The sequence below is a fragment of the Bos javanicus genome, chromosome 2 (genome assembly GCF_032452875.1).
Source record: "Bos javanicus breed banteng chromosome 2, ARS-OSU_banteng_1.0, whole genome shotgun sequence".
NCBI lineage: Eukaryota > Metazoa > Chordata > Mammalia > Artiodactyla > Bovidae > Bos > Bos javanicus.
In genome coordinates, this window is record NC_083869.1 from 9,612,036 (window position 1) to 9,636,067 (window position 24,032).

General features: G+C 34.5%; 1 protein-coding gene across 1 annotated transcript; it reads left to right on the forward strand.

Annotated features, from left to right (window-relative positions):
* Positions 1-2,584: 2,584 nt before the first annotated feature.
* On the forward strand, positions 2,585-24,032 carry ZSWIM2 (zinc finger SWIM-type containing 2). Its single transcript, XM_061433362.1, has 9 exons — positions 2,585-3,078; positions 4,273-4,349; positions 5,708-5,748; positions 11,931-12,141; positions 13,630-13,881; positions 16,803-16,887; positions 17,838-17,950; positions 22,182-22,335; positions 23,126-24,032. Exons 1-9 carry the CDS (start codon positions 2,914-2,916, stop codon positions 23,930-23,932), a joined length of 1,905 nt encoding a protein of 634 aa, XP_061289346.1. The 5' UTR covers positions 2,585-2,913; the 3' UTR covers positions 23,933-24,032.

Below are 24,032 nucleotides of genomic sequence, written 5' to 3' on the forward strand. Positions count from 1 at the left end.
TGCTTAGCAATTCAGTTTTCTACCCATCTCCTATTTCTCTCCACAAATTATGAGTGTTTGAGGAAAGTGAAGCTTATATGACCTTGTGTCTGATGACAAAAGATAGAGACCTTGAATCCATACAGTGTCTCCTGGACTCTTGCTGGTCATTTCTGCAGTGTGGCCACTGTTGATAACCTGTTGGGAACCACTGATGTGTGCTAGACCTATTGATTTATTTTAATAGAAAGTATCATGTTGTGCTTCCCACAAGAGTTCTTGGTTCTGTTTCCTTCCATTCTTGAGGTCATTGATTCCTGCATTCATTAATATTGTCTTTATTTTGTGCCCTTTCTCTAGAAGTAAACAGATTCCTATGTTCATTGTATATCTTTACCCCCTTGAGAATCAGGGCATTACATCCAGTTCATTTACCTGTCTTCCACCAGCACCTCTGCATATTGCTTATCATGTGTTAGGGCCCTAAGCCAGAAGCCTAAGATTCCTACTAGCTTGTACCTCCCTAACATTATTCCAGAAACAAGCATACTACACACACACACACACACACACACACACACACACACAACCAGGTGTTCTTAGTCCATAAACCCAGCTCATTGTTTCAATCCATCCCTCCACCCACTCCACATTCTTACCCCAAAGGACACATCCACCGTGTTGAGACTGGGAGCTGACTTTCCACTGACTTCTGTTATTCTTCTTCCTACCCACTCAGGGCATTCTCTTTCATACAGTTTCCAAGCATAATACTCTAGGCCCAGTTTTTTATATCTTAATCTGAAGTTATAATAATTTTTTAATTCCTATCTTTTATAATCAAATTGTATTGCTAAAGAGCCTAAAACTTAGTTCATGCAATTCAAATGACTTATCAGTGACTTTCTAGCACTAACCACTTCCCTCTTTCCTGGGCAATATGCTTCAAAATATAATTTGGAGGGGAACAATTCCCTTATTTAATATTTGCAAAATATTACCCCTGTAAAATACTCTTAAGAGATTAAGCAAACATATGGGATAGTAACCTGGCTATAAAAACGTTTTTGACATCTTAACTGACAGATACAAAAACAAATGTCTTACAGCTAGACTAAAGTTCTGTTTAGCAATCTGTTCTTTCCCTTTTTAATTTCAATAAGTGTGAATACTGTTACTGTCATCATCTCCCCCAATAGAATTTATGAACCTATATTCAGTTGACATGACAGTTGTGTCTTAAGGACACAAACTTTTGAGAATGGTGTGTATCACTTACACATGTAACAAGTATTATTACCTAATTATGATAATAAAACAATTTTACTTATTTACAAAATAATTTTAACAATTGTTTGCTATTGTTTTTTTTTAAGTTTCTTCAGAGTAATTCTTAAATAGCTATATACAAAACATATATGTAATCTATATGGAGACATCTATGTACATGGAGAGAGGAGAGAAATGGTGATTGAATAAAGTGCCTTCACTCTGAAACCTTACTCATCATAAAGTGCAGATTGTCTTTTATTTTGAGTCCTTTTAAGTATTAATAAATAAATTAAAAATTCAATTTATAATTTCTTTTGGTTTGGATATGAGATTTTTTCTTAATGTATTAATGTAATATTTATTTTAACATCTAGCACCATTAAATTGATGGTAAAGTTGGGAGTATGGTACATGTATGCTAGTTGTTGTTAGTCAGAATAGGAGAGTAGAGATAAAATTAAGTTAAAATCTTAGACCTAGGATTCGATGCTGTTTATTCAGTTGTCTCACAGGTGAAAGCTGCTATTTCTATCATCTTCTTTCATATCAGGGCCTTTGACCATTTTCTCCTCCTGCTCTTGACATACCGAGTTGTGAGTTCCTTCCATGATAAAATAGGACAAATATCCCTCATTTTTATGTTACTGGGCCACAACTGGTCATTTCCTGATTTCACTTTTAAAGACAGATTCCAGTAATATGGCTTCTTCACTTGACTCATACTTTATTGCTGTCCTACTGAACGTAGTAACAAAGCTCATAGACAATTTGAACTATCCGGTGAACATTACATACCTTATTCCTTAAATAGGTATTTGTAAGTTTAGAGGGCATAGAGGCAATGGATTCTGCACCCACCCCTGCCGCCCAACACCCATCCCTACCCAAACATGCAATATAAACATGCTGAGCACAACACCATCACATACATCCCTACTTAAAGAGTCTAGCTTCCAGGTTAGAATGCTGTGTTCCACATCATTGATCTTCCCCCAGTGATTAATTCTGATTATGCACCTAGTGAGCAATTGGGAAATGTTTGTGGAACGTCTTTCGGATAAAAACAGTGAAACATGTAAAATATCATGTAAGAAACGAGTTGCCAGTCCAGGTTCGATGCACGATACAGGATGCTTGGGGCTAGTGCACTGGGACGACCCAGAGGGATGGTATGGGGAGGGAGGAGGGAGGAGGGTTCAGGATGGGGAACACATGTATAACTGTGGCGGATTCATTTTGATATTTGGCAAAACTAATACAATTATGTAAAGTTTAAAAATAAAATAAAATTAGAAAAAAAAGAAAGAGATAATTTTAGCATCCAGAGACCTAACTGTAACCGGGTTGTGCGGCTGTCCTAACAAAGAATTCACGAGCCCCGCCTGTGAGGAACCAGCAGAAGGAACGCGAGAGATTAGACAGTGATGTCTTCGACCGCCAGCGTTGGGGATTAGAAACATTCCGCGGTCAAGATTGTTGCTTCTGGATGGAGTGGAGGCGGGTGTGATCTCGCAAAGCGACACGTCAGCGCAAGGCACGCTGGGATACCGGGGAGCCCGAATACCGTCACCATGCAACCGACAGGCACGCGGTTGTCATGGAGACCGGCTGGCGACTCCGACAACCTGGCTGAACTGCGGCCTTCGCCCTAACCCGGGCAAGATGCTTCGCGGGGGCTGTAAAGCCTCTGAGAGGCGAAAACACTTGATAGACCGCCTCAGCTGGCAACAAGACCAAGCGCTGAGTAGCAGCATCTACCTCCTCCGAGAGATGGGCCCCACCGCCTTTCTGCTGAGAGAGGAGGAACCGGAAAACAGGGATTTCAGAGTAACTACCGCCCCCAACTCGCCTTGGCTTCCAGCCAGGCGGACCCGCCCAGTCCCCCCAGACCCACCTTGTATGTAGCTACTCGCTGCCGAACCTCACCCGCGAGTGTTCCAGACTTTAAAGACGTGCGCATTGCCGAGCAAAATAGCATTTGTTAGAGAAGTTCCGTTATTGAAGGTTAAGGCTCCAAATCGTATCCAGCTCTTCTAAGATGATGCCCCTTGATCTTCGGGCTTGAAAACACAGCAGGTTTTATTTGAGTATATGGTTTGCTTTTACGTAAATTCTCGGATCCATTAGCAGTCACTAGCCCTGTAACGCAGATGAAATGAAAATCGTCCAATCTGTTTACAAGCCGTATATATTTGCTGGATAAATAAAATTGGATTTTCTTTACTTTTTTGTCTCTCGGAAGCTATAACGAGACACTTTTAAAGTGTGGCTTAAATGGCGATTCCTTGGAAAGGTCTTGATGAATAAAAATTCTTTTTAATTTTGCTGAACAGATATTTAATTTTCACATATCCTGCTCTCATCAGTCAAAAATCAGCCACCTCTCTACCTCTCAGAAGTTGACCTGGAATCTTTTAATTTAATGTTATTAAATTAAGTTTATTTAATTTATTTTATTTTAAATTAATGTAAATTTATTTTAATGATAAATTTAATTAAGTTAATGTCATGCGTAAGATAACCTATGCTTATCTCAGACGTCCTTTTCCCACTTTACAACACTTAGAGCATTTAATAAATAGTTTAAGCCAGTATAGACTTAGTAAAATTAAATACAGTTACTAATTTAAATATATGCACAAAACAAAAACCCGGAAAGTACTCCATTACTAAAAGCCTTTAGCTACACTGCAAAGTAGAATTTCCTTTCAGTTAAAATTTTATAGATTTTTCTTTCAAGCTTTTGAAATTAGATTTCTTTTCACTTGCCTAAACATAGGACTCTTAAAAACAATCTTAGCTGACAATACAATTTGTTGAGCAAGGCAAAGAACATGGAAGTGGAAAATTAGACTGGTGTCAAGAATTACGATGTCCCAAATAGGCTGTATTTAGCCTTTTGGAGTCAGCTGAACTATGAGCTGAAATCTCTGTTAATCCAGTTATTAACTTAATTTTACTCTATAATCTAAAATTTGACTTGAGGGTTTTTCTTTTTAAGTATGCATTTTTCTTTTGAAGGTTTCTCTGGGAAATCCTCATGTTTGTAATTGTTCCACATTTCTGAAAGGAGGGGAACTTTGTAAGCACATATGCTGGTAAGTGATATTGTAATGAAGCTCTTCCACAAAGAAACATCTTGTTTTATTACATATTTTGGCTTTTTCATGGTTTGAGTTCCGTGAGATTAAAGAAGTTTGGTGTTGAGAAAATATAAAGGTAAAATGATCATAGCTTGTCAATATAGTCAATATAGTTCGGGGCATTTTATTTCAACCCAAAAATTAAGTAAGATTTAAATTGAGAAACATACTACCACCTCTACATGTTTGTAATGTTATTGTTTTTAATAAGAAAAAAAATCAATGTTTAGATTTTTATTATGTACAAAGGTGAAATCTAACAATAAATCTCCTTGATTCACGTCAGTGATGATAATTACTTAGTTCATTATGATTGTTAAAAATTTTATTACATCCTTTTCAGTAACCATTTGACTATGAATTTTCAAAACTGAAGTAGGACTCTAGATTACTTATGTCAAATCTAGAATTTTTCCTCTAGAGTCAGAACCTGTTTGTAGGGGATCCCAGAAATGAAAAACAAAAAAAACTCCCTCCACCTATGGACCTTTCAAAGCTTGCAATTTGGTTTTATTATTTTACATAAAATAGATTTTTTCCATTTTTATTTTATGCCAGTTTCCTTAGGGCAAGGGTGTTCAGTTCTGATTTTTATGTAATGTAACATTTTCTGCAGTATATTAACCATAAATTTCGTGGAAATATAATCCAAGTATTTAATATACTAATGTATATTTAATATATTTAAGTAAGAATTTAAAATATGCTTCCCACTTTTTTAAGAGTCATATTCCATTTTAGTTGATAATATTTGAAAGTATTTTTCTGTCATACGTTAAAAGTGATATGTATAGGAAAACAGGAATTATCTAGAAAATTCCTCCATTTCCAGGAGTAGGAAGCTTCTGTGTTAGTTGCTCAGTTGTATCCGATTTGTGACCCCATGCACTGTAGCCCACCAGGCTCCTCTGTCCATGAGATTCTCCAGTCAAGAATACTGGAGTGGGTTGCCATTTCCTACTCCAAGGAAGCTTCCGGGGCAGTTTAAAAGGAGTGCTGTTAATACTTAGATTCCCTCACTAACCTTTCTTTGTGAACTACTCTATGTCATAAAGAAATATATGGACTCTCTCTGACAAATCTCTTTATTGCAAATGCCTTTTGTTTCCATGGATCATGTGTTTTTCACATACTTATTTGAAAACATAAATTTAATGTCTTGTAACAGAAAATGATGAGAATTTTATATTTATACCTAATGTGTTCAGCAATGTAAATTCTGTAATGCCATTCCTATTCTAAAATTAATAATACCTTTTGAGGTTATGTCAAAAATAAATGTTTAATTTTGGTTTTCTACTTTTGGATATTAGGGTCTTGTTGAAAAAATTCAGGCTCCCAAGGAATCATGAATGTAAGTTTTGTTTGTGTGTGTGTTCTTACTAATTTAAAGTTAACAAATTAAAAAATTTTTTATTGAGACATATTCTAAATTTAGGCAGTTATTTTTCTAGGTGATCTGATAGCTGTCTGTAATGCATTTTGTTACATTTAAGACAATTGGAACATTTTTATATATAACAAAAAAATGTAACTTTATATGACATTTCAAATTAAAAAGCACTTAATAATAAATGAGATGAAATAATTGCCAGATTTTCAGTAGACTTTCCCTATGTATTCTAAGCAAGAGTTCAGAGTAGTTTCTTTATCTAATTTTATTTTAATTGTGAGAAAAATAACAAATTGTTCAGATCCCACAAATACACAGTTGACATGATACATAATTTTTTAAAAAATATTTACTGACAAGTTTTATGCAAAAATGTATGTTTTTTAGAGTAAAATAATTCTAATGACAGTAAACTTAGTAAATTGAGTTTAAAGTCAGGCATATGAAAATTTTTATAATTTTCAACTTAAAAATAAATTCTAGAATCCTCAAAAATAAAAAAGAAAGAAAAATAATTCTATTACAGGTTAATTAGATTTGTACATTTTACAATAAAGATTCTGTCATTATCAAAGTGTTTCCTGCAAAGATTTATCTAACCTATACTAGATTAATCCAAAAAATACACAGGCATTTAAAAATTTATTAATAAATGTCTATAATATTCATTAAAATTAAAATAATAATTAGTTTTTTTCCAATTCAGGGTATAGATTCTATTTAGGCAAGTTCATTCCCCTCAAACTATTTTATAAGCACAATAACAGTAGACATTTATAAGTTCTAATAGACAATAAATTAATATTAGTGTTTCACAGGCATTTTTCCTTTATATTCTTCTCTCCATATACACATTCCCTGGTGGCTCAGCAGTAAAAGAAACTGCCAGCAATTTAGGAGACCACCTGCCAAGCAGGAGACATAGATTTGATTCATGGGCCTGGAAATTGCATTTCCTGGAGAAGGAAATGGCAACCCACTCCAGTATTCTTGCCTGGAAATCCCATGGATAGAGGAGCCTGGCGAACTACAGTCCATGGAGCCACAAAAGAGTTGGACACAACTTAGCAACCAAACCATCGCCACCACATATTTTCTTAGAAATGTCTCACATTTCCTGTTTCCCCTTGTTACCTCTGTAAATGTGATTTCTGCATGTCATCAGGAAACCCGTATTTCCACCTGCCTTCTGAGGAGCGCAGTTTTGGTGGTCCCACGGGCATTTTGAGTACTCAGTTCCCCCATATGTGTTCCCCTGTCCTATTCTCCAACTCACATACTGACTTTCCCTTTTCTTAGTCTCAAAGCTAGAAGCTTTGGCATCCTTGGTTTTTCATTTCTCATCCTCTTCTCTGGTACAAATCCTGTTTATGTTACATCGTCCCTACTTCTCAACTGTGCTCTCACCTCTCCTCATTCTCACTTTCGGCCAGACTTCATCAGCCGTTAGTACTATTCTCAGTGGCCTCCTTGTTTCCAGCACCTGCACTTTGTTGCTGGCTCCTTCACATTGTAGACAAAAGGTTCTTTCTGAAATGTCACTTACTCTTCACTTCATCCTCTCCCAGTCCTTCTTACACAATGATTGATTGTATGAGTTCATGCATATTGTTTTCTTCTCTATTTCTCTGTTCTGCTTGAAGTTAAATGTTCACATCCTCTACACTATTTTTTATATCATGTCACAAGCTTCTATACTACACTGCCCGTTAGAAATATAATGTGAAGCACATGTATAATTTTCTAGTAAACATATTATAAAAAGTAAAAAGAAATAGGAAAATTAGTCTTAATAATATATTTTATTTTAACCCAATACATAAAAATGTCAGCATGTAATCAATATAAAAATTATGAAATAGTGTCTTTTACACTTACAGTACATCTCAACTCAGACACTGAATTGAGTGTATTTTCATTAGAAATGCTTGATCTGCATTTAGACATCATAAAATATTCAGTTGAAAAATAGATTTAGATAACACATAAATTGTTATACTTCTAAATTTCCAAAAACTATAGATTATTGGTCTTCCATTTAAATTTAAATAAAACAACATTTAAAAGTCAATTTTTCAGTCACACTATCCATACTTCAAGTGCTCAGTAACCAATGGCTATTGTATTGGACAGTACAACTCTACCCAATTATATTCAACAAATATTTATTGTACTGCATTTTAGTTGAGAGCTCTGCTAGGTTATTTTTTAATAAATTGAATCAGATGAATTGCCAATATTTTTTCATCTATGAAAATAGTAATTTCATATGGATAAATTTAATATTTTGTATCATATTATCCTTTGTGTTCTTGAAGGCAGAAATCATGTCATTCTTTTTATTTACAAGTATCCCTGTAGTAGGAAAGTTTGTAAATGCTTACATGTGATCCTATATATGAATTTTAAAAAATTATGTTTCCTACTAAAAGTATTTTATATAATATTTAAAAGATATTTTAGCTACTCAACATTGAGAGAATCCTTTGTGTACAAATATTCAAAGAAAGTATGTCTCAATAATGTTGAAATTTATCATTTAAATGAAAGTTCGAACAAACATGCATGAAAATTAAAGTAATCCAAAGAAAGCTATAAACAGCTATTCATTAATATTATGTAAAGTATATAAATGTAGAGAAGAAGGTTATTAATAATGAAGTAGAAACATTTTGAACATCATTCATAGATGTTCATAGATTCATAGATTCTTTTCTAAAACAAATCTGGAAACAATTATTAGTGTTGCATTCCAGAAACCTGAGACTTACTTTTATTTTTGAAGACCTACAAAGATGGTTGAAGAAGGAAATGGCAACCTATTCCAGTATCTTTGACTAAAAAATTCCATGGACAGAGCAGCCTGGTTGGGCACAAAGAGTCAGACACGACTTGTGAACTGAGCACAAAGATGGTTACATAGGAATTTTTCATAAAAATATCAGTTTTTGAACACTGAATATTTTTCCCATCACCCCACAAATATTTCCCAGCAAAACCTAGCTTTATTACCTAATGAGTTTTTCCTAAATGCAATGTCTAGTAAATCCCATCTATTCCTTTTTTCAGTTAAATATTTATGGATAAAATAAAAACCACACTTAACGAAAAAATTTTTAATTCCAACCACAAAGATATAATAAATATTTATTTTCTATTTTTTTTTGAATTTGTATTTACAGAAAATAAATGTAAATGTGGGAATTCTGTGTTCTGCTTTTATCACACACTGTTACTTTATAAACACTTTCAATGCTATGTAGTCTCTCCAAGTTGTCAGTGAATGTTAAATGAATTATGATATACTCAGAGTATTATAGTCATAATTTATTTAACGTTCTCCTGTTTGGCATTTATTTCTAAATACCCGTTATATTCTTTTTTATCATGACTCATTTCTATTGATTTTTTAATTAATTTTTATTGGAGTATAGTTGTTCCTGTTATATTCCTTGTATATGAAACTTATTCTTCTCTCAGTTATTTCTTTAGCCTAAATCATTAATTGGATCTTGGAGTAAAAGTACTATTGTTTTTATTTAGATATAATTGACATAAAACATTATATAAATTTCAGATGTACGGCATAATGATTCATTGTATATGTATATTGCAAAATGATTACAAAACCACACAATTATAACTTTTTTCTTGTAATGAATATTTTTAAGATTTTTCTCTTAGCAACTTTCAAATATGCAACACAGTACTATTAACTGTACTATTAACTGTAGTCACCATGCTGTGCATTATGCTCCCATGACTAATTTATTTTACAAATGGAAGTTTGCACATTTTGACCACCTTCAGCCATTTCTCTTACCTCCTAGCCACCCTCCTACACACCTACACACCTTCAGGCAACCATCAATCTGTTCTCCATATCCGTGAGTTTGAGGGTTTTTCCTTTTGTAAGTATTACTATTTTATGTCTGTCACCCGTAAGTATTGCTTTATAGCAGTACTTTTGCTGATTTATGACTTCAGCATATATCAGTTTTCTGCCAGTTTTGCTTTTTTGGATTCATGCTTTAGTCATATTTAACATACTACATATATTTAACAGCATATTTTAAGTCTCCAAAGTAAATAAAGATACATGGAAAATTTTGAAAAACTGAGATATTTCTATAATACTAGGAAAAAAGACTAAGTCACACAAAGTAGGAAAAGATACAAAGTTCATAGTAATCTATTCATTCCCAGAAAATTAAGAAAATAGTTTTCATTATTTCATACATCTGACATACCTTTAGAATCTAAAATGCCCTGATATAATATAGGGCAAATGAAACATAGCCCTTTATTTATTTATTACCTTTTATTTAGGTTTTATTCTATATCTGTGACTCATTTTGATTTTAACCCATTTTTCTTTGATATTGATGAAATTGAATATCTTCTATTGACTTATTTGTACTACATGTGTAAATAGTACTTTGGCTGTTTATTTATTGGAGTAAAACTACAAGTTCTTCCTAAATATAAGGTTTACCCTTCTTTGCAAATGTTTTCCTAATGACATAATTCTTTTTCATATGGTTTTATTAAGTTTTGTCACATATATGTAGGTTTTTGTGTTACTAAATCTTACTATTTTTATTTTTTGTGTGTATTGTTTTGATACTTTGAAAGTTGTCCTTCCATAGTATTTTAGAGATTTTTTTTCTGCTAGCTTTTTCATTTTATTTTTATTTTTCCTTATGGCATCCATATGTAGCTGTATTGGTATAAATTGGAGATTGGTTTTTTTTTAATTAGTTTAATTTTCTCCATATTTTTACCTAGTTATCTCAGTAACAGCTAATAAATAGTGCTTCTTTTCAACCTTTCTTCATAATTTTTATTCTTTAGTGAGTTTTGTATATACTTTCTTGTTTTTATAATAGATTGTGATATCTGATAACGTTAACTGTCTTACTCTTCTCTGTTATTAAAGAGGATTCTTTCATAGTCTCTTACATCAATTTTTCCAAATTAATTTCAGAAGAGTTTGTTTCTCCCTTTTATTCTCTGTCTTACGAAATTTTATGATTCAATATTTCTGCTACTGTGGAGAAATCTTTTGTTCTTCATTTTCCTCCTCATTTTTTAGGGAGCAGATGTTGCTCTGTCTCTGTGACAAATAGCCCTCATCCTCCAAAGTAATGGTTAATTAAATATAATACCCTCCCACATTCCACCTGCCACCCTACCTTAGACAAGGAACAGAGATCTCTATAGTCAAATGTAACCGTGATGTTTTCAGTATTTTTAGTGTGTAAGTGGTAATTTTTTTAGGGGAAAATGAAGCTTTTCATTATCTTGCAAGTGATTTTTAATCTATATGTATTAAAGAATGTATAAAATGACTAGAACTCAGGGGGGCCAATAACAGCTGGCATTTTAATGATGGCATGTAAGGAGAGAGGAAGAGAAAAGAACATGGGAATGGGCCAGAGGAAAAAAGGAATCTGGGATGCCTTGAGCTAAAACTACATGCACCGAGAGCGCCAAGTTGGACAGCAGGATGCAGAAAACTCAGAATTCAGAAACTGCACATCCCAGGCTGTAGATAATACATTCCTCATAGGTTGTCCCCAGGAATACTGACCAAAGCTGTGAAGGGTGTGGCTACCAAGATGCTCCTGTAGGGGTGTAAAACTGGGAAAGGAGAATAGGCATAGTGGAGTCTTGCTCTCTCATTATCTATTTACTAATTTACTCATCTAACAAATGTTAATTACACTAACTACTCAAGTATCTCTTCCCCTTTCTGAATTTGCACCCATTTCTTTTCATACTCTTGTATGTTGATAAAGTATTCATTTTTGAGTAAGAGATAAACATGTAAGAGATGATTACAGCACCAATCCAAGGATGAACACTGTCATATAATTAATCTGAAACGTTTATAAGGTACTGGTTGTACCAACTCTTTACAGTAACAAGAAGATAAGAGATAACTTCCCTTATTTTTATAAATAACTCTTTTCTGACCTTTTGGCTCTGAAAGGAATACAAAAAATAGTAAATGTCAGTGTAATAATTCAACCAAGTCTGTCTTTCTGATATTTGGAATAAAACATGCTAACTTTCAGCCTAAGTTGTTTCTGTATCTCCAATTTGCCATCAAATTTTAATACTTTGGAATTTATCACTAGCTGCTTTGCAGTTAGGTCTTGTGGAAAGAGAAATCAACGGTTTGCTTCAGGGAATACATCGAGTTCAAACTCCCCAACGAGAAATGAACAATGAAAATGCACAGACTGAAGAAGACGGTTACATTAAACAGAAGGAGATTGGTTCAGATGATATCTGCTCTATTTGTCAAGAAGTACTTTTAGAGAAAAAGCTTCCTGTCACCTTTTGCAGGTGATATGAGTTTTCCTTAGATTCTACAAACTTATGAAAAAATTCTAATTTAATGTGTTTATAATATATTGTTATGAAACATGTTGACAGAAAAATAATACATATTTAAGCAATCATATTTAATTGGCCTTTTATTTCCTAACATATCTGTTTAAAGAGGTCCTGTTCTTACTCTAAATATTTCTGGCTACATTTAAAGGATGAAAATTAAAAAATAAATTCTACTTTATTTCCCTTTTCACTTTAAGTAATTAAAGTAGATAATTTTCATGTTTTTGTTTTATACACATGAACAAATGCCATGGCTTATAAGCCACCTGTTAATGCAGGAGATGTGAGACGCAGGTTTGATCCCTGGGACCCAAAGATCCCCTGGAGGAACACGTGGCAGCCCACTCCAGTATTCTTGCCTGGAGAATCCCATGGACAGAGGAGCCTGGTGGGCTACAGTCCATGGGGTTGCAAAGAGTCGGACATGACTGAAATGGCTTAGCATGAACAAATGCCATTGCTTAGAGTGGTTACAAAGAGTTTTCTGAAAGTAATGATTATTTTACTTTAAAATGATAAAATTCTCTTCAGCTTTTCTAAATTTTATCTTTAAACCTAAATAATTCAAAATTCCACTTATACATAAATGCTTATTAAGAGTTTTGTATTCAACTATTCTTAAAGGCACTATAAAGTTGGACATGGAAAATTTGAGCAACCACTTGGTATTTAACTTTTTAACTCTCTTTTTTCCTTGGTTATTTACTAAAATTTTCATCCACATTGTATTTTTTCACATAGCTGCTTCCTTTGCATATTTTGAAATTATTAACTATTTCCCCAAATATTATTTCTCTCAGCAGATATTAACTGGGTACTACCACATTCGTGTTAGTGTAATTTCTAGAAAAAAAGATGACACCTCTGCTCTCAGTAACAATTTTTATTTAAAAATAATAATAATTATTATAATTTTCCTCTTTGCCAAGACTGTATTCATTCTCAATTTAAAAATGAAAAACATAATGATGCAAAATCTTTTACGGCCAATTTCATTGAAATGGGGAGCATTTTGTCTGGAATTCTGATATACTAAATTAAATATGATAAATTAGACTAGATAGATAAGATAGTATTTATGTGTGTGTGTGCTCAATTCCTCAGTTGCGTCCAGTTCCTCATGACTCTGGACTATAGCTCACCAGACTCCTCTGTCCGTGGGATTTTTCAGGCAAGAATGATGGAGTGGGTTGCTATTTCCCCCTCCAGGGGATCTTTCTTACCCAGAGATCAAACCCGTGTCCCATGTCTCCGGAATTGCAGGTGGGTTCTTTACCACTGAGCCAGCAGGGAAGCCCCGTTTGTCTGTAATCAGGCTATAAATGATCAGTTCCGAATCCATTTTTATGGGAAATAAAAATGGTAGCACAGAAAACTTATTTATGTAAATAAACCTTGTTGCATACAAATGGTAAACATGGATTTTATTTCTAACAGGTTTGGCTGTGGCAATAGTGTTCATATAAAATGTATGAAGATCTTAGCTAATTATCAGGATGTGCCATTGAACTCTTCCATGTTGAAATGTCCTCTGTGTAGGAAAGACTTTGGACCATTAAATCTTATTTTAGAGGAATTCAAAAACTCTAACAAACTGGTGACTGCAGCTGAGAAAGAACGATTAGACAAGCATCTTGGAATTCCTTGTAATAACTGTCAACAATTTCCACTTGAGGGGAAGTGTTACAAGTAAGTATCAGTTAGTAAAACTATAAGCTTATAGTCTTTTTTTTTTTTTAATTTAGAAAACTTTGAACATTAGAGTACTAGTCATTTAAACTTCTTTTCTTCCTTTATTTTTTTTGTTCTGCTTTGTTTGAGGGGTTGGGTTTTGTTTTGTCTTGTGTTTGTGTTTGCCCTATATAGGATTAGGCTGCTCATTCAGGATTTTCAGACTAGTGATCTGTGTACCTCATAGATGTATCCCTGTACCTCAGAAATTTCAGTTGTTTGTTTCCTTTCCTCACACAGAGTATTAACTTTGCATTCTGGTATAGACTGTGAGTTTGAAGTAGCATTCTTTCTTGGAAGCTCTGAACACAGGATTTATAATTTGGCTTAAATCAGTTTGCAAGCTCAGAGCCCTGCTACAGAGACCTCTCATCCCCTGTAATTTTCTTTGAACCACCTATGAAGTCGTTGCCAAAAACTTCTAGGACTGAGCCAGAGGGATATTGACTAGATCAACTGAAGTTAATTTCCCCCCAACTCCAAACTGCAATGATGCATGTTTTGTTTTCTTTTACATCTCAAACCACCACAACAAGATACTTAGGAGAGAAGGAAATTTTCATTATTTTTAAGTAATCCTCAAACTTTCCCACAAGTCCCACAGTAAAATATCAATTAATTTCTATGCTTATAAAATTGTTCTTTCATAATTAAAATCTTAAAAGTTAACTGTATGTGAAGAAGAAAATATCTTGTTTCAACCTTTGTTAAAAATTTTCTAAAATGCAGTCAGTCTTCCTGAAATTACATTATGATGAGTCCAATTAATATATTTGTTAAACCCTCTCATAAAACTATAGACCTGTTTTTATCACCCCAACAGTTAATGATACCTCCCTCTTGGAACTGTTCTAATACTTTGTTTTCTCAATGTGTCACATGAAAACAAATCATCCAGAGCACTGTTCGAAAAAGTCTTTATTGGAAAACAGCTAGCCTGAGAAAGCTCCAAAGGAGCCTTTTCACTTGAGGAAAAAGAGCAGAATTTTTTATAAGGTTTAACAGGAAGTGTTCAGACAGTTTCTGGAATGTTGGTTAAAGAAAATTCTAGAAAAAGGAAAGACTTGATATTTGGCACTAGCAGTCATCGTTTTGGCAATCTGAATTTTTTCAGGAGGGGTGAGTAAGAAGAATAAGGGACTAAGATAACGCCTGGAAAAGTACGTTGGGAGAAATAGCTCAGGTGGGGAATAAGGACAGGCGAATGTCACAGTGTAAAACTTTCAGTCTTTATAGTGATGTGTTCCTCAGATGGTTAACGTGTGAGTGGCTTTGGTAAATTATCTTGTTTTTGTTAATGACAGTGTTCTCTGTCCCTCTGACTGCACTTTCTGTCCCCGTGGGTAATTCTTCCTACTACCCTTCAATCTAGGCATTTTCCACTGTTCAGCTCCTTGCCTGCTGTTCCACACTCTCAGAATAACTTCTTCTATATGAATTTGGTTCACAGTTATTCACATCCATATCAATTTTCTTTTACAAATTAAAGAATGCACTATTCCACTCCCTCAAATACTAAGATTTCAGGCATTACCCTGAAAGAACTATTTCCAGTGGTTTAGTAATGGTTTGAATAAGAGGCAAGATAAACTATAAAGCTTTTCAGTTCTTTCTTCATTAAAGTTTATTATCTTTTAATTTCAAAAATATCATATATATATCAATACAGAGATGCTTAACTTTTCCTAGCTCAGCATAATCTTATGTATTGAATAAATTACACCATTGCTCAGATGTTATTAAGAATCTTTCTTGTGTATATAAACTAATGAATAAATTAATACTTGCTGTTTCTAAGATATCTGAAGGATATATTTTCCCAAATTTCTCTTGGAAATAATCTTTGACAACTTGAGTAAGAAAATAACATTATTATATTGCTTGAAATGTTATTTTGTGGTGAATATTGCGGCAAGTAAATTAGAACTCTCTGCTTGTGCCAGAATTTTATTTAAGTAACATATGTTTAGATTGAATTTGGCTGAAAATGAAAATTTTTATCATATCAATAGTTTTGCAATTTTTTTTATACATATAGGTTTTTCCATTTTGTGAGGGAAGAGAGGGAATATAATACAATTCTGTTTTCAAGAATCTTTCTACTAAGTATAACTCTAACATTCAGGAAATCGTAGGGAAACACTGGGTAATCAAATGATAGAATATCTAATAGGCTGTTGGACCTAAAGAACTTAGAGAAAGAGGTAGATTCAGGATAAGGTATTCCAGGAAGACATCATGGTGGGGGGGGGGGTGGTAGGCAAAATAATACCTTCCCCAATATATCCACATCTTCATGCCCATAACCTGTATGTTAGTTTACATGTTGTAGGAGAATTAAGGTTTGGTGAAATTCAGACTGCTAATCATCTGACCTTGAAAAAAGGAGATGATCCTGCACTCAGTGTATAATCACAAGGGTTCTTAAAAGTGGAAGAGGGTGGCAAAGAAGACAATCGAAAGGGATACATGACTATGAAGGAAGGCACAGAGAGATACTGCATTGCTTGCTTTGAGGAGGAAAGGGACACAAACTAAGCTAAGGAAGGTGGGAAGCCTCTAGAAGAGAGGACAGAAAAGCAGAATCCCCTATAGCCTCCAAAAAGGAATGCAACTTTTGTGGACCCCTTGATGTGAAACCCATTGAGACCCATGTCCAACTTCCAACCTACAAAACTGTAAGATAATATAGTGTTGTTTAAGCTGCTAAATTTGTAACTTGTTACAGTAGCAACAGGGAACTAATATAGCGAGACTTAAGATGGGCCTTGTCATTATCTGCATAGTTCCCAGGAAATCTTGACCAGAGTTTTTCACCAAAAACCATCAAAATAACTGGATTTTTTTTTCCTGTATGTTTTGGTGTTTTGCATTTTTAGGTGTACCAAATGTATAGAATATCACTTATGCCAGGATTGTTTTGATAGCTGCTGCCATCTTTCTCACTCATTTATGTTTCGTGAGGTACAGTATCCTTCTTGAATTTCATATAGTGTTTGTATTTGTCCCATTGTAAATCTAAGTAAAATCTAAGAATAGATAACACTCTGGAATAGAGCTGACTATGTCTGAATAAAAACCAAAGACCAAGATTTTTTGGATAACTTTTTCATAAGGTTTTCTAGGCGATTGGTTCTTACATCAGTAATTTACAAAATTCAACACAATAACAAATATGTGATGATATCATATATAAATCTTAAGGACAGAAATTAATGGCCATCAAGCTTGAAAATTCATTTTGAAAAAAAAGATCTCAACACACCAAATGACTTATTACTAACGATGATTTATGGTTTTAAAATGTCTTACATCACTTGAATTTAACAAGTAAATAAGTGTCTCCTGGTTCTGAACTTACTACACAAGATAAAACATCCACAATTACCATTATTGATTAATAGATTAAAATTTTACCTTTAAAAGTAATGTTAGAGTAGCTGTGCAACAGTGTATAAGAATGACTGCTGCTGCTGCTGCTAAGTCGCTTCAGTCGTGTCCAACTCTGTGCAACCCCATAGACGGCAGCCCACCAGGCTCCCCCGTCCCTGGGATTCTCCAGGCAAGAACACTGGAGTGGGTTGCCATTTCCTTCTCCAATGCATGAAAGTGAAAAGTGAAAGTGAAGTCGCTCAGTCGTGTCTGACTCTTAGCGACCCCATGGACTGTAGCCCACCAGGCTCCCCCGTCCACGGGATTTTCCAGGCGAGAGTACTGGAGTGGTGTGCCATTGCCTTCTCCGATAAGAATGACTAATAATTTGCAATTTCTTTAATGTGTTACAAAGCTATATTTTAAAATGATGAGTCTTTATCTACATTATTATTTTACTGATATGCATCTTACTGATTTTAATGCACAAGGTAAAAGTTTCCACAAATTACCAAGTAACATTCACCTTTTACGTATTACAGAAGAGAAATCAAAAATGGAGATCGCTGGGGAAAAGGTCGGATAAAACTGTAAAATATGTCGATATTAAAGATGAGATAGAGGAAAAGATGCCACATTTTCAAGAAAAGCAAGAGTAAGATTCTCAGTGAAATTTGTATTTGGGAAAATATTTAAATTTTCAGTTTGGATAAGTTTTTATTCATTTCTTTATTCAATAAATATGTATTGATCAAATACTATTATGTACTAGATGATATAGTATTCAAGTGAAGAGCAAAGCTCTGGAGTCAGAATGCTTAAATCCAGTCCTGGTACAGCCACAGGTTGGCTATGCCACTTTTGGGCTAGTTATTTCACTCCTCCCTGCAATAGTTTTCTTTATCTTTAAAATGGGGACAGTTATAAAACCAGTCTTATAGACATTTTGTGCATGTGAAATTAATACAGTAAATATTCAAATAATGCTGTCTACTATTATTAATATTAATTCTACCAAAGATTATATTAGGGATATAGTAGTTAGAATAGTTTCCTTAGTAATGATCATCAAAATAAATATAAAATTAAAACTGATAGGAGTGAATATAAAGAAAAAATACAGTTAGCTATGAGATTTGCTTTGAAGTAATCAGCCACTGGAACTTCCCAGGTGGCTCAGTGGTAAAGCACTCACCTGTCAATACAGGAGACGTGGGTTCAATCCCTGGGTCGCAAAAATCCCCTGGAGAAGGAAATGGCAACCCACTCCAGTATTCTTACTGGGAAATCCAATGAACAGAGGAGCCTGGCTGGCTACAGTCCATGGGGTTGCAAAGTCATCCTTGGCAAGTCTTTCTTTTCTTATTGCCCCTCTACTCCACCCCCATTGAAGAGTGTTGAAGGGATTGGTTGTATTTCAAAACCCTGACTCAGCCTCTTTACTAGAGGACAGTTTTTGTCATACTTACTAATGAAAGAAAATTAAACCTACTATGTATAATTACTATATTGCTATGCTATGCTATGCTAAATCACTTCAGTCATGTCCGACTCTGTGCGACCCCATAGACGGCAGCCCACCAGGCTCTCCTGTCCCTGGGATTCTCCAGGCAAGAACACTGGAGTGGGCTGCCATTTCCTTCTCCAGTGCATGAAAGTGAAAAGTGAAAGTGAAGTCGCTCAGTCGTGTCCAACTCTTAGCGACCCCATGGATTGCAGCCTCACAGGCTCCTCCGTCCATGGGATTCTCCAAGCAAGAGTACTGGAGTGGGGTGCTATTGCCTTCTCTGAATTACTATATTAGGTACACTATAAAACATTAACAAAGTTCATTTTAAAAGAATGGGATAAAATTGAAATATTTTTTAAAAGACAATTTCAATGAATTAACCAAACAAAAATTGTGCTTGTTCATTATATATGTAATATATATATATATATTTAAAATGTTATCCTATGTATATATATTTCTATCCTACATATATATATATGTGTGTGTATGTATATATATATATATAGTATGTCTATATCTAGATAGATGATTGATAGATTTCTGTCCAACCCAGTAGACAGTAGATACCTAGCCCATGCCCTGTGGGTGCTCCACACACTTCAGAGACCATAGCTCTTATGGACTATAAAATGCTTTGTGGGTGTGAAATGAGCCTATACAAAGGCTCTCCATCTCCATTTTCCGTGGCCCTGGCTGGGTATCACACCTCAACCTATTAGAATGATAAATTGTATAACTAATGGTTTAAGAGATATTGTGGAGGTAGGCAAGAGAACATTAGGGATAGAAGGACGTTCTAGGCAGAGAAAATGGAATAAATAAAAGAGTTTCAAGATAAAAAACTGTTTCAGTTCAGTTCAGTTCAGTCACTCAGTCGTGTCCAACTCTCTGCGACCCCATGAATCGCAGCACACCAGGCCTCCCTGTCCATCACCAACTCCCGGAGTTCACCCAGGCTCACATCCATCGAGTCACTGATGCCATCCAGCCATCTCATCCTCTGTCGTCCCCTTCTCCTCCTGCACCCAATCCCTCCCAGCATCAGAGTCTTTTCCAATGAGTCAACTCTTCGCATGAGGTGGCCAAAGTACTGGAGTTTCAGCTTTAACATCATTCCTTCCAAAGAAATCCCAGGGCTAATCTCCTTCAGAATGGACTGGTTGGATATCCTTGCAGTCCAACGGACTCTCAAGAGTCCTCTCCAACACCACAGTTCAAAAGCATCAATTCTTTGGCGCTCACCTTTCTTCACAGTCGAACTCTCAAATCCATACATGACCACTGGAAAAACCATAGCCTTGACTAGACGGACCTTTGTTGGCAAAGCAATATCTCTGCTTTTGAATATGCTATCTAGGTTGGACATAACTTTCCTTCCAAGGAGTAAGCGTCTTAATTTCATGGCTACAGTCACCATCTGCAGTGATTTTGGAGCCCAAAAAATAAAGTCTGACACTGTTTCCACTGTTTCCCCATCTATTTCCCATGAAGTGATGGGACCGGATGCCATGATGTTAGTTTTCTGAATGTTGAGCTTTAAGCCAACTTTTTCACTCTCCACTTTCACTTTCATCAAGAGGCTTTTTAGTTCCACCTGAAATAATAGAAACACATAGTTTTTTTTTTTAGTTGATAATTAAGTGACCTTGGTAAAGGCAATTTTTGTAGTTTATCTGCAGAGTTAATGAGAAGTATATCTATAGAGTAATGAAAAGTATAAAGTTTTCTAAGAATATATTTTAACTTTATTCTGAATAACCATTGAATAACAAGAATGCATCTAACCTTTAATCCAAGCTTTTGTTTTTAAATATTTATCTTTTATCAGCTGCTTGCAGCATCAAATTTACATTGCATAATCTAAATTATGTTTGTTGGTACTTTGGATACAAAAATGGGGTTGGTATCTTTACAGTACATTTACATGGTCTAACAGTACTGAAGTAGTAAGCATATGCCCCATGTGAAATGTTTCTTCATAGACTATGACCTACCAATTTATCATAGTAGCCTGAAATATTTAATATGGCCTACCATCCACCTTACTTCCTACCAGATGACAAAGTGAATTGGGTTGTATTTTTCTAAACACCAGCCTTTGTGTTAGCGCAGCTCATATATATGAAAGTATATAGTTTGCATCAAAATTCTGTTCTGGTTTCATTGATGTGAAAAAGCTCAACTCAAAAAATTCCAACTTAGTATTTTTGTTTGAAATGACTAAATTTTGTTCTTTATGAAGTTGATGTTGAAATTGGATCCATCTTGTTCAAGATCAAGACAATAGATTTTTTTTTAACTTTACAATATTGTATTGGTTTTGCCATATATCGAAATGAATCTGCCACAGGCATACACGTGTTCCGCATCCTGAACACTCCTCCCTCCTCCCTCCCCATACCATCCCTCTGGGTCGTCCCAGTGCACCAGCCCCAAGCATCCAGTATTGTGCATCGAACCTGAACTGGCGACTCGTTCCATATATGATATTATACATATTTCAATACCATTCTCCCAAATCATCCCACCCTCGCCCTCTCCTACAGAGTCCAAAAGACTGTTCTATGCATCAGTGTCTCTTTTGCTGTCTCGTATACAGGGTTATTGTTACCATCTTTCTAAATTCCATATATATGCGTTAGTATACTGTATTGGTGTTTTTCTTTCTGGCTTACTTCACTCTGTATAATAGGCTCCAGTTTCATCCACCTCATTAGAACTGATTCAAATGTATTCTTTTTAATGGCTGAGTAATACTCCATTGTGTATATGTACCACAGCTTTCTTATCCATTCATCTGCTGATGGACATCTAGGTTGCTTCCATGTCCTGACTATTATAAACAGTGCTGCTATAAAACTCCTAGAGGAGAACATAGGCAAAACACTCTCCGACATACATCACAGCAGGATCCTCTCGGACCCACCTCCCAGAATATTGGAAATAAAAGCAAAACTAAACAAATGGGACCTAATTAAATTTAAAAGCTTCTGCACAACAAAGGAAACTATAAGCAAGGTGAAAAGACAGCCTTCAGAATTGGAAAAAATAATAGCAAATGAAGCAACTGATAAACAACTAATCTCAAAAATACACAAGCAACTCCTACAGCTCAATTCCAGAAAAATAAATGACCCAATCAAAAAATGGGCCAAAGAACTAAATAGACATTTCTCCAAAGAAGACATACAGATGGCTAACAAAGACAATAGATTTTTAAGCTTTATAATGCATGAGACTTATTATCTTCAGTTCTAAAAAGTATTGGGTTCAGTTGCATTATTTATATGGAGGTTATTACCTGTACTATTGATTGCTTCCTGATCTATAATCACATATGACCATTCATCTCTCTCTGCTTATTCTCACTTAGCCAAATTTATACACCAAAACACGTGGTAAAGTCACTGCCCCTCTTTCTGATCACAAAGAACAGTAAACTGCTTGCTCCAGGATACCAGTGTCGACTTTGTTTGAAGGCGTTTCGTCATGGCCAACATACGAGACAGCTGCCGTGCACTCACAAGGTAGAAGTCACAGCATTTTAGTCTGACTTTCCCTGTAGGGCCAGTTTTCACAAATGGAATGGCAATTTAAGTCTCTCCTTATACTTTTTTAGTTGGATTATGAGCAGAGATGTTCAGATTGAACAGTGTGTGTAAAAAGCTAGAGCAGAGACTATTGAGAAGGTGGTCTGCCTCCCAAGGATGGATTCCTATGAATTAGTATTCATTTCTGTATATACTACTGAGGAAACATAAAATGACACTTTAAGTTAAATACTTTTGTCTACTTTGGTTAATGATAAAAAGAAAAAGCTTAAAGAATATACTAACTTATGATTCTTCAGATGAAACAGAAATGCTTAATTTGACATAGTTTACTATTATTTCAATGGACTCACTGGAATCAAAGTTGCTGAATCACTATGTGGTGGTAACCAGGTTATTTCTGAGATAAAGTTGTTTTAATAAACTTTTATGATTTATGATATGTCTTACCATCATCATATAAGTTTTCAACACAAGTTGGCTTTGACATTTTTATTATTTAATAATATTCATTAGAAAGTAAGAGTGAAATGGTATCCATTGAGGGCTTTTCATTTTAATGTGGAAAATAGCAATCAGTCTATGATCAACTACATTTTTAAGAGAACTTCTTCAAAATATTTCCATAAAACATGATAAATTGTATTACCTTCCAAATTTATGAAAGTTTTAAAAGTAACACAGTAATGATATGGGAAAATGTATATGAATACTATACATTATAAATAAGATATTGTATCTCTCATTAGCATAACTTTTTTTTAAGTTTCATAGGAAATGTATTGACAGTTGGTTACTCTACAAGTGCAATTCGTGCCCTATTGATGGACAAGTTATATATAACCCTTTAATTTGGAATGATAGAGCGGTGAATGGACATGTACATCATTCTGTTTCAAACACAGACGTCACTCATCTGCCAAAACAGGAAGAATCAGAACTTTTTATTCCTGGTACTGGATTAGTCTTAAAACAAAACAAACCTGGAATTTTACCTATCTTACCTCAATGTAATTCTGAAAAATTGAATACTCCTCAGAGTCCAAATGATACTTATCAGAATATAACAATAGACAATCTATATTCTATCAAACTAGATGATTCAAATTCAAGAAAATCAATCTATGAATGTAAAATTAACCAACATTTTCCCAGCTATCTCCAAGACTTACCCACTGGATCCTTTGGAAAAACATCATCTCGAACACTTTTTCCTTCTATTGATCACAAGAATATAATACATGTAACTGAAAGGAAAAACCCATGTATAAATAAAAAACACCACACTAATCAAAGCCAGAAGATGAACAAAAGTTGTAAAGGAACTAACCACAAATCAAAGAAGATTCTTGGTAATAAAGTAAGAGAGGACAACACGAGATCAAATACTTTGCTTCCAGATTTAAGTCTTATTGTCAGTTGGGGTACAACAAAAGTTAGTTTGTCTAAAAGGTATAATTGTATGGGGAAGATTAGACCAAAATGTAGTCATTTATCCAGAAGGCCTGTATCTCACCCTTTAAATACAAAAAGTCCTGAGCTATCTTTAACATTGGAAGGTGTTCATTTATAAAAATTAATTTCTTAAAATCAGAAAATATTTGAATATCAAATGTAAAATTTTTGTAGAACGTAATAAATGCTATATACTCTTGACAAATAAATATAAAATT

Coding starts and splice junctions, on each gene's coding strand:
- ZSWIM2 (XM_061433362.1), top strand. CDS start 2,914: ATGCTTCGCGGGGGCTGTAAAGCCTCTGAGAGGCGAAAACACTTGATA. Junction 12,142..13,629: donor CTTCCTGTCACCTTTTGCAG/GTGATATGAGTT, acceptor TATTTCTAACAG/GTTTGGCTGTGGCAATAGTG. Junction 16,888..17,837: donor ACTCATTTATGTTTCGTGAG/GTACAGTATCCT, acceptor TACGTATTACAG/AAGAGAAATCAAAAATGGAG.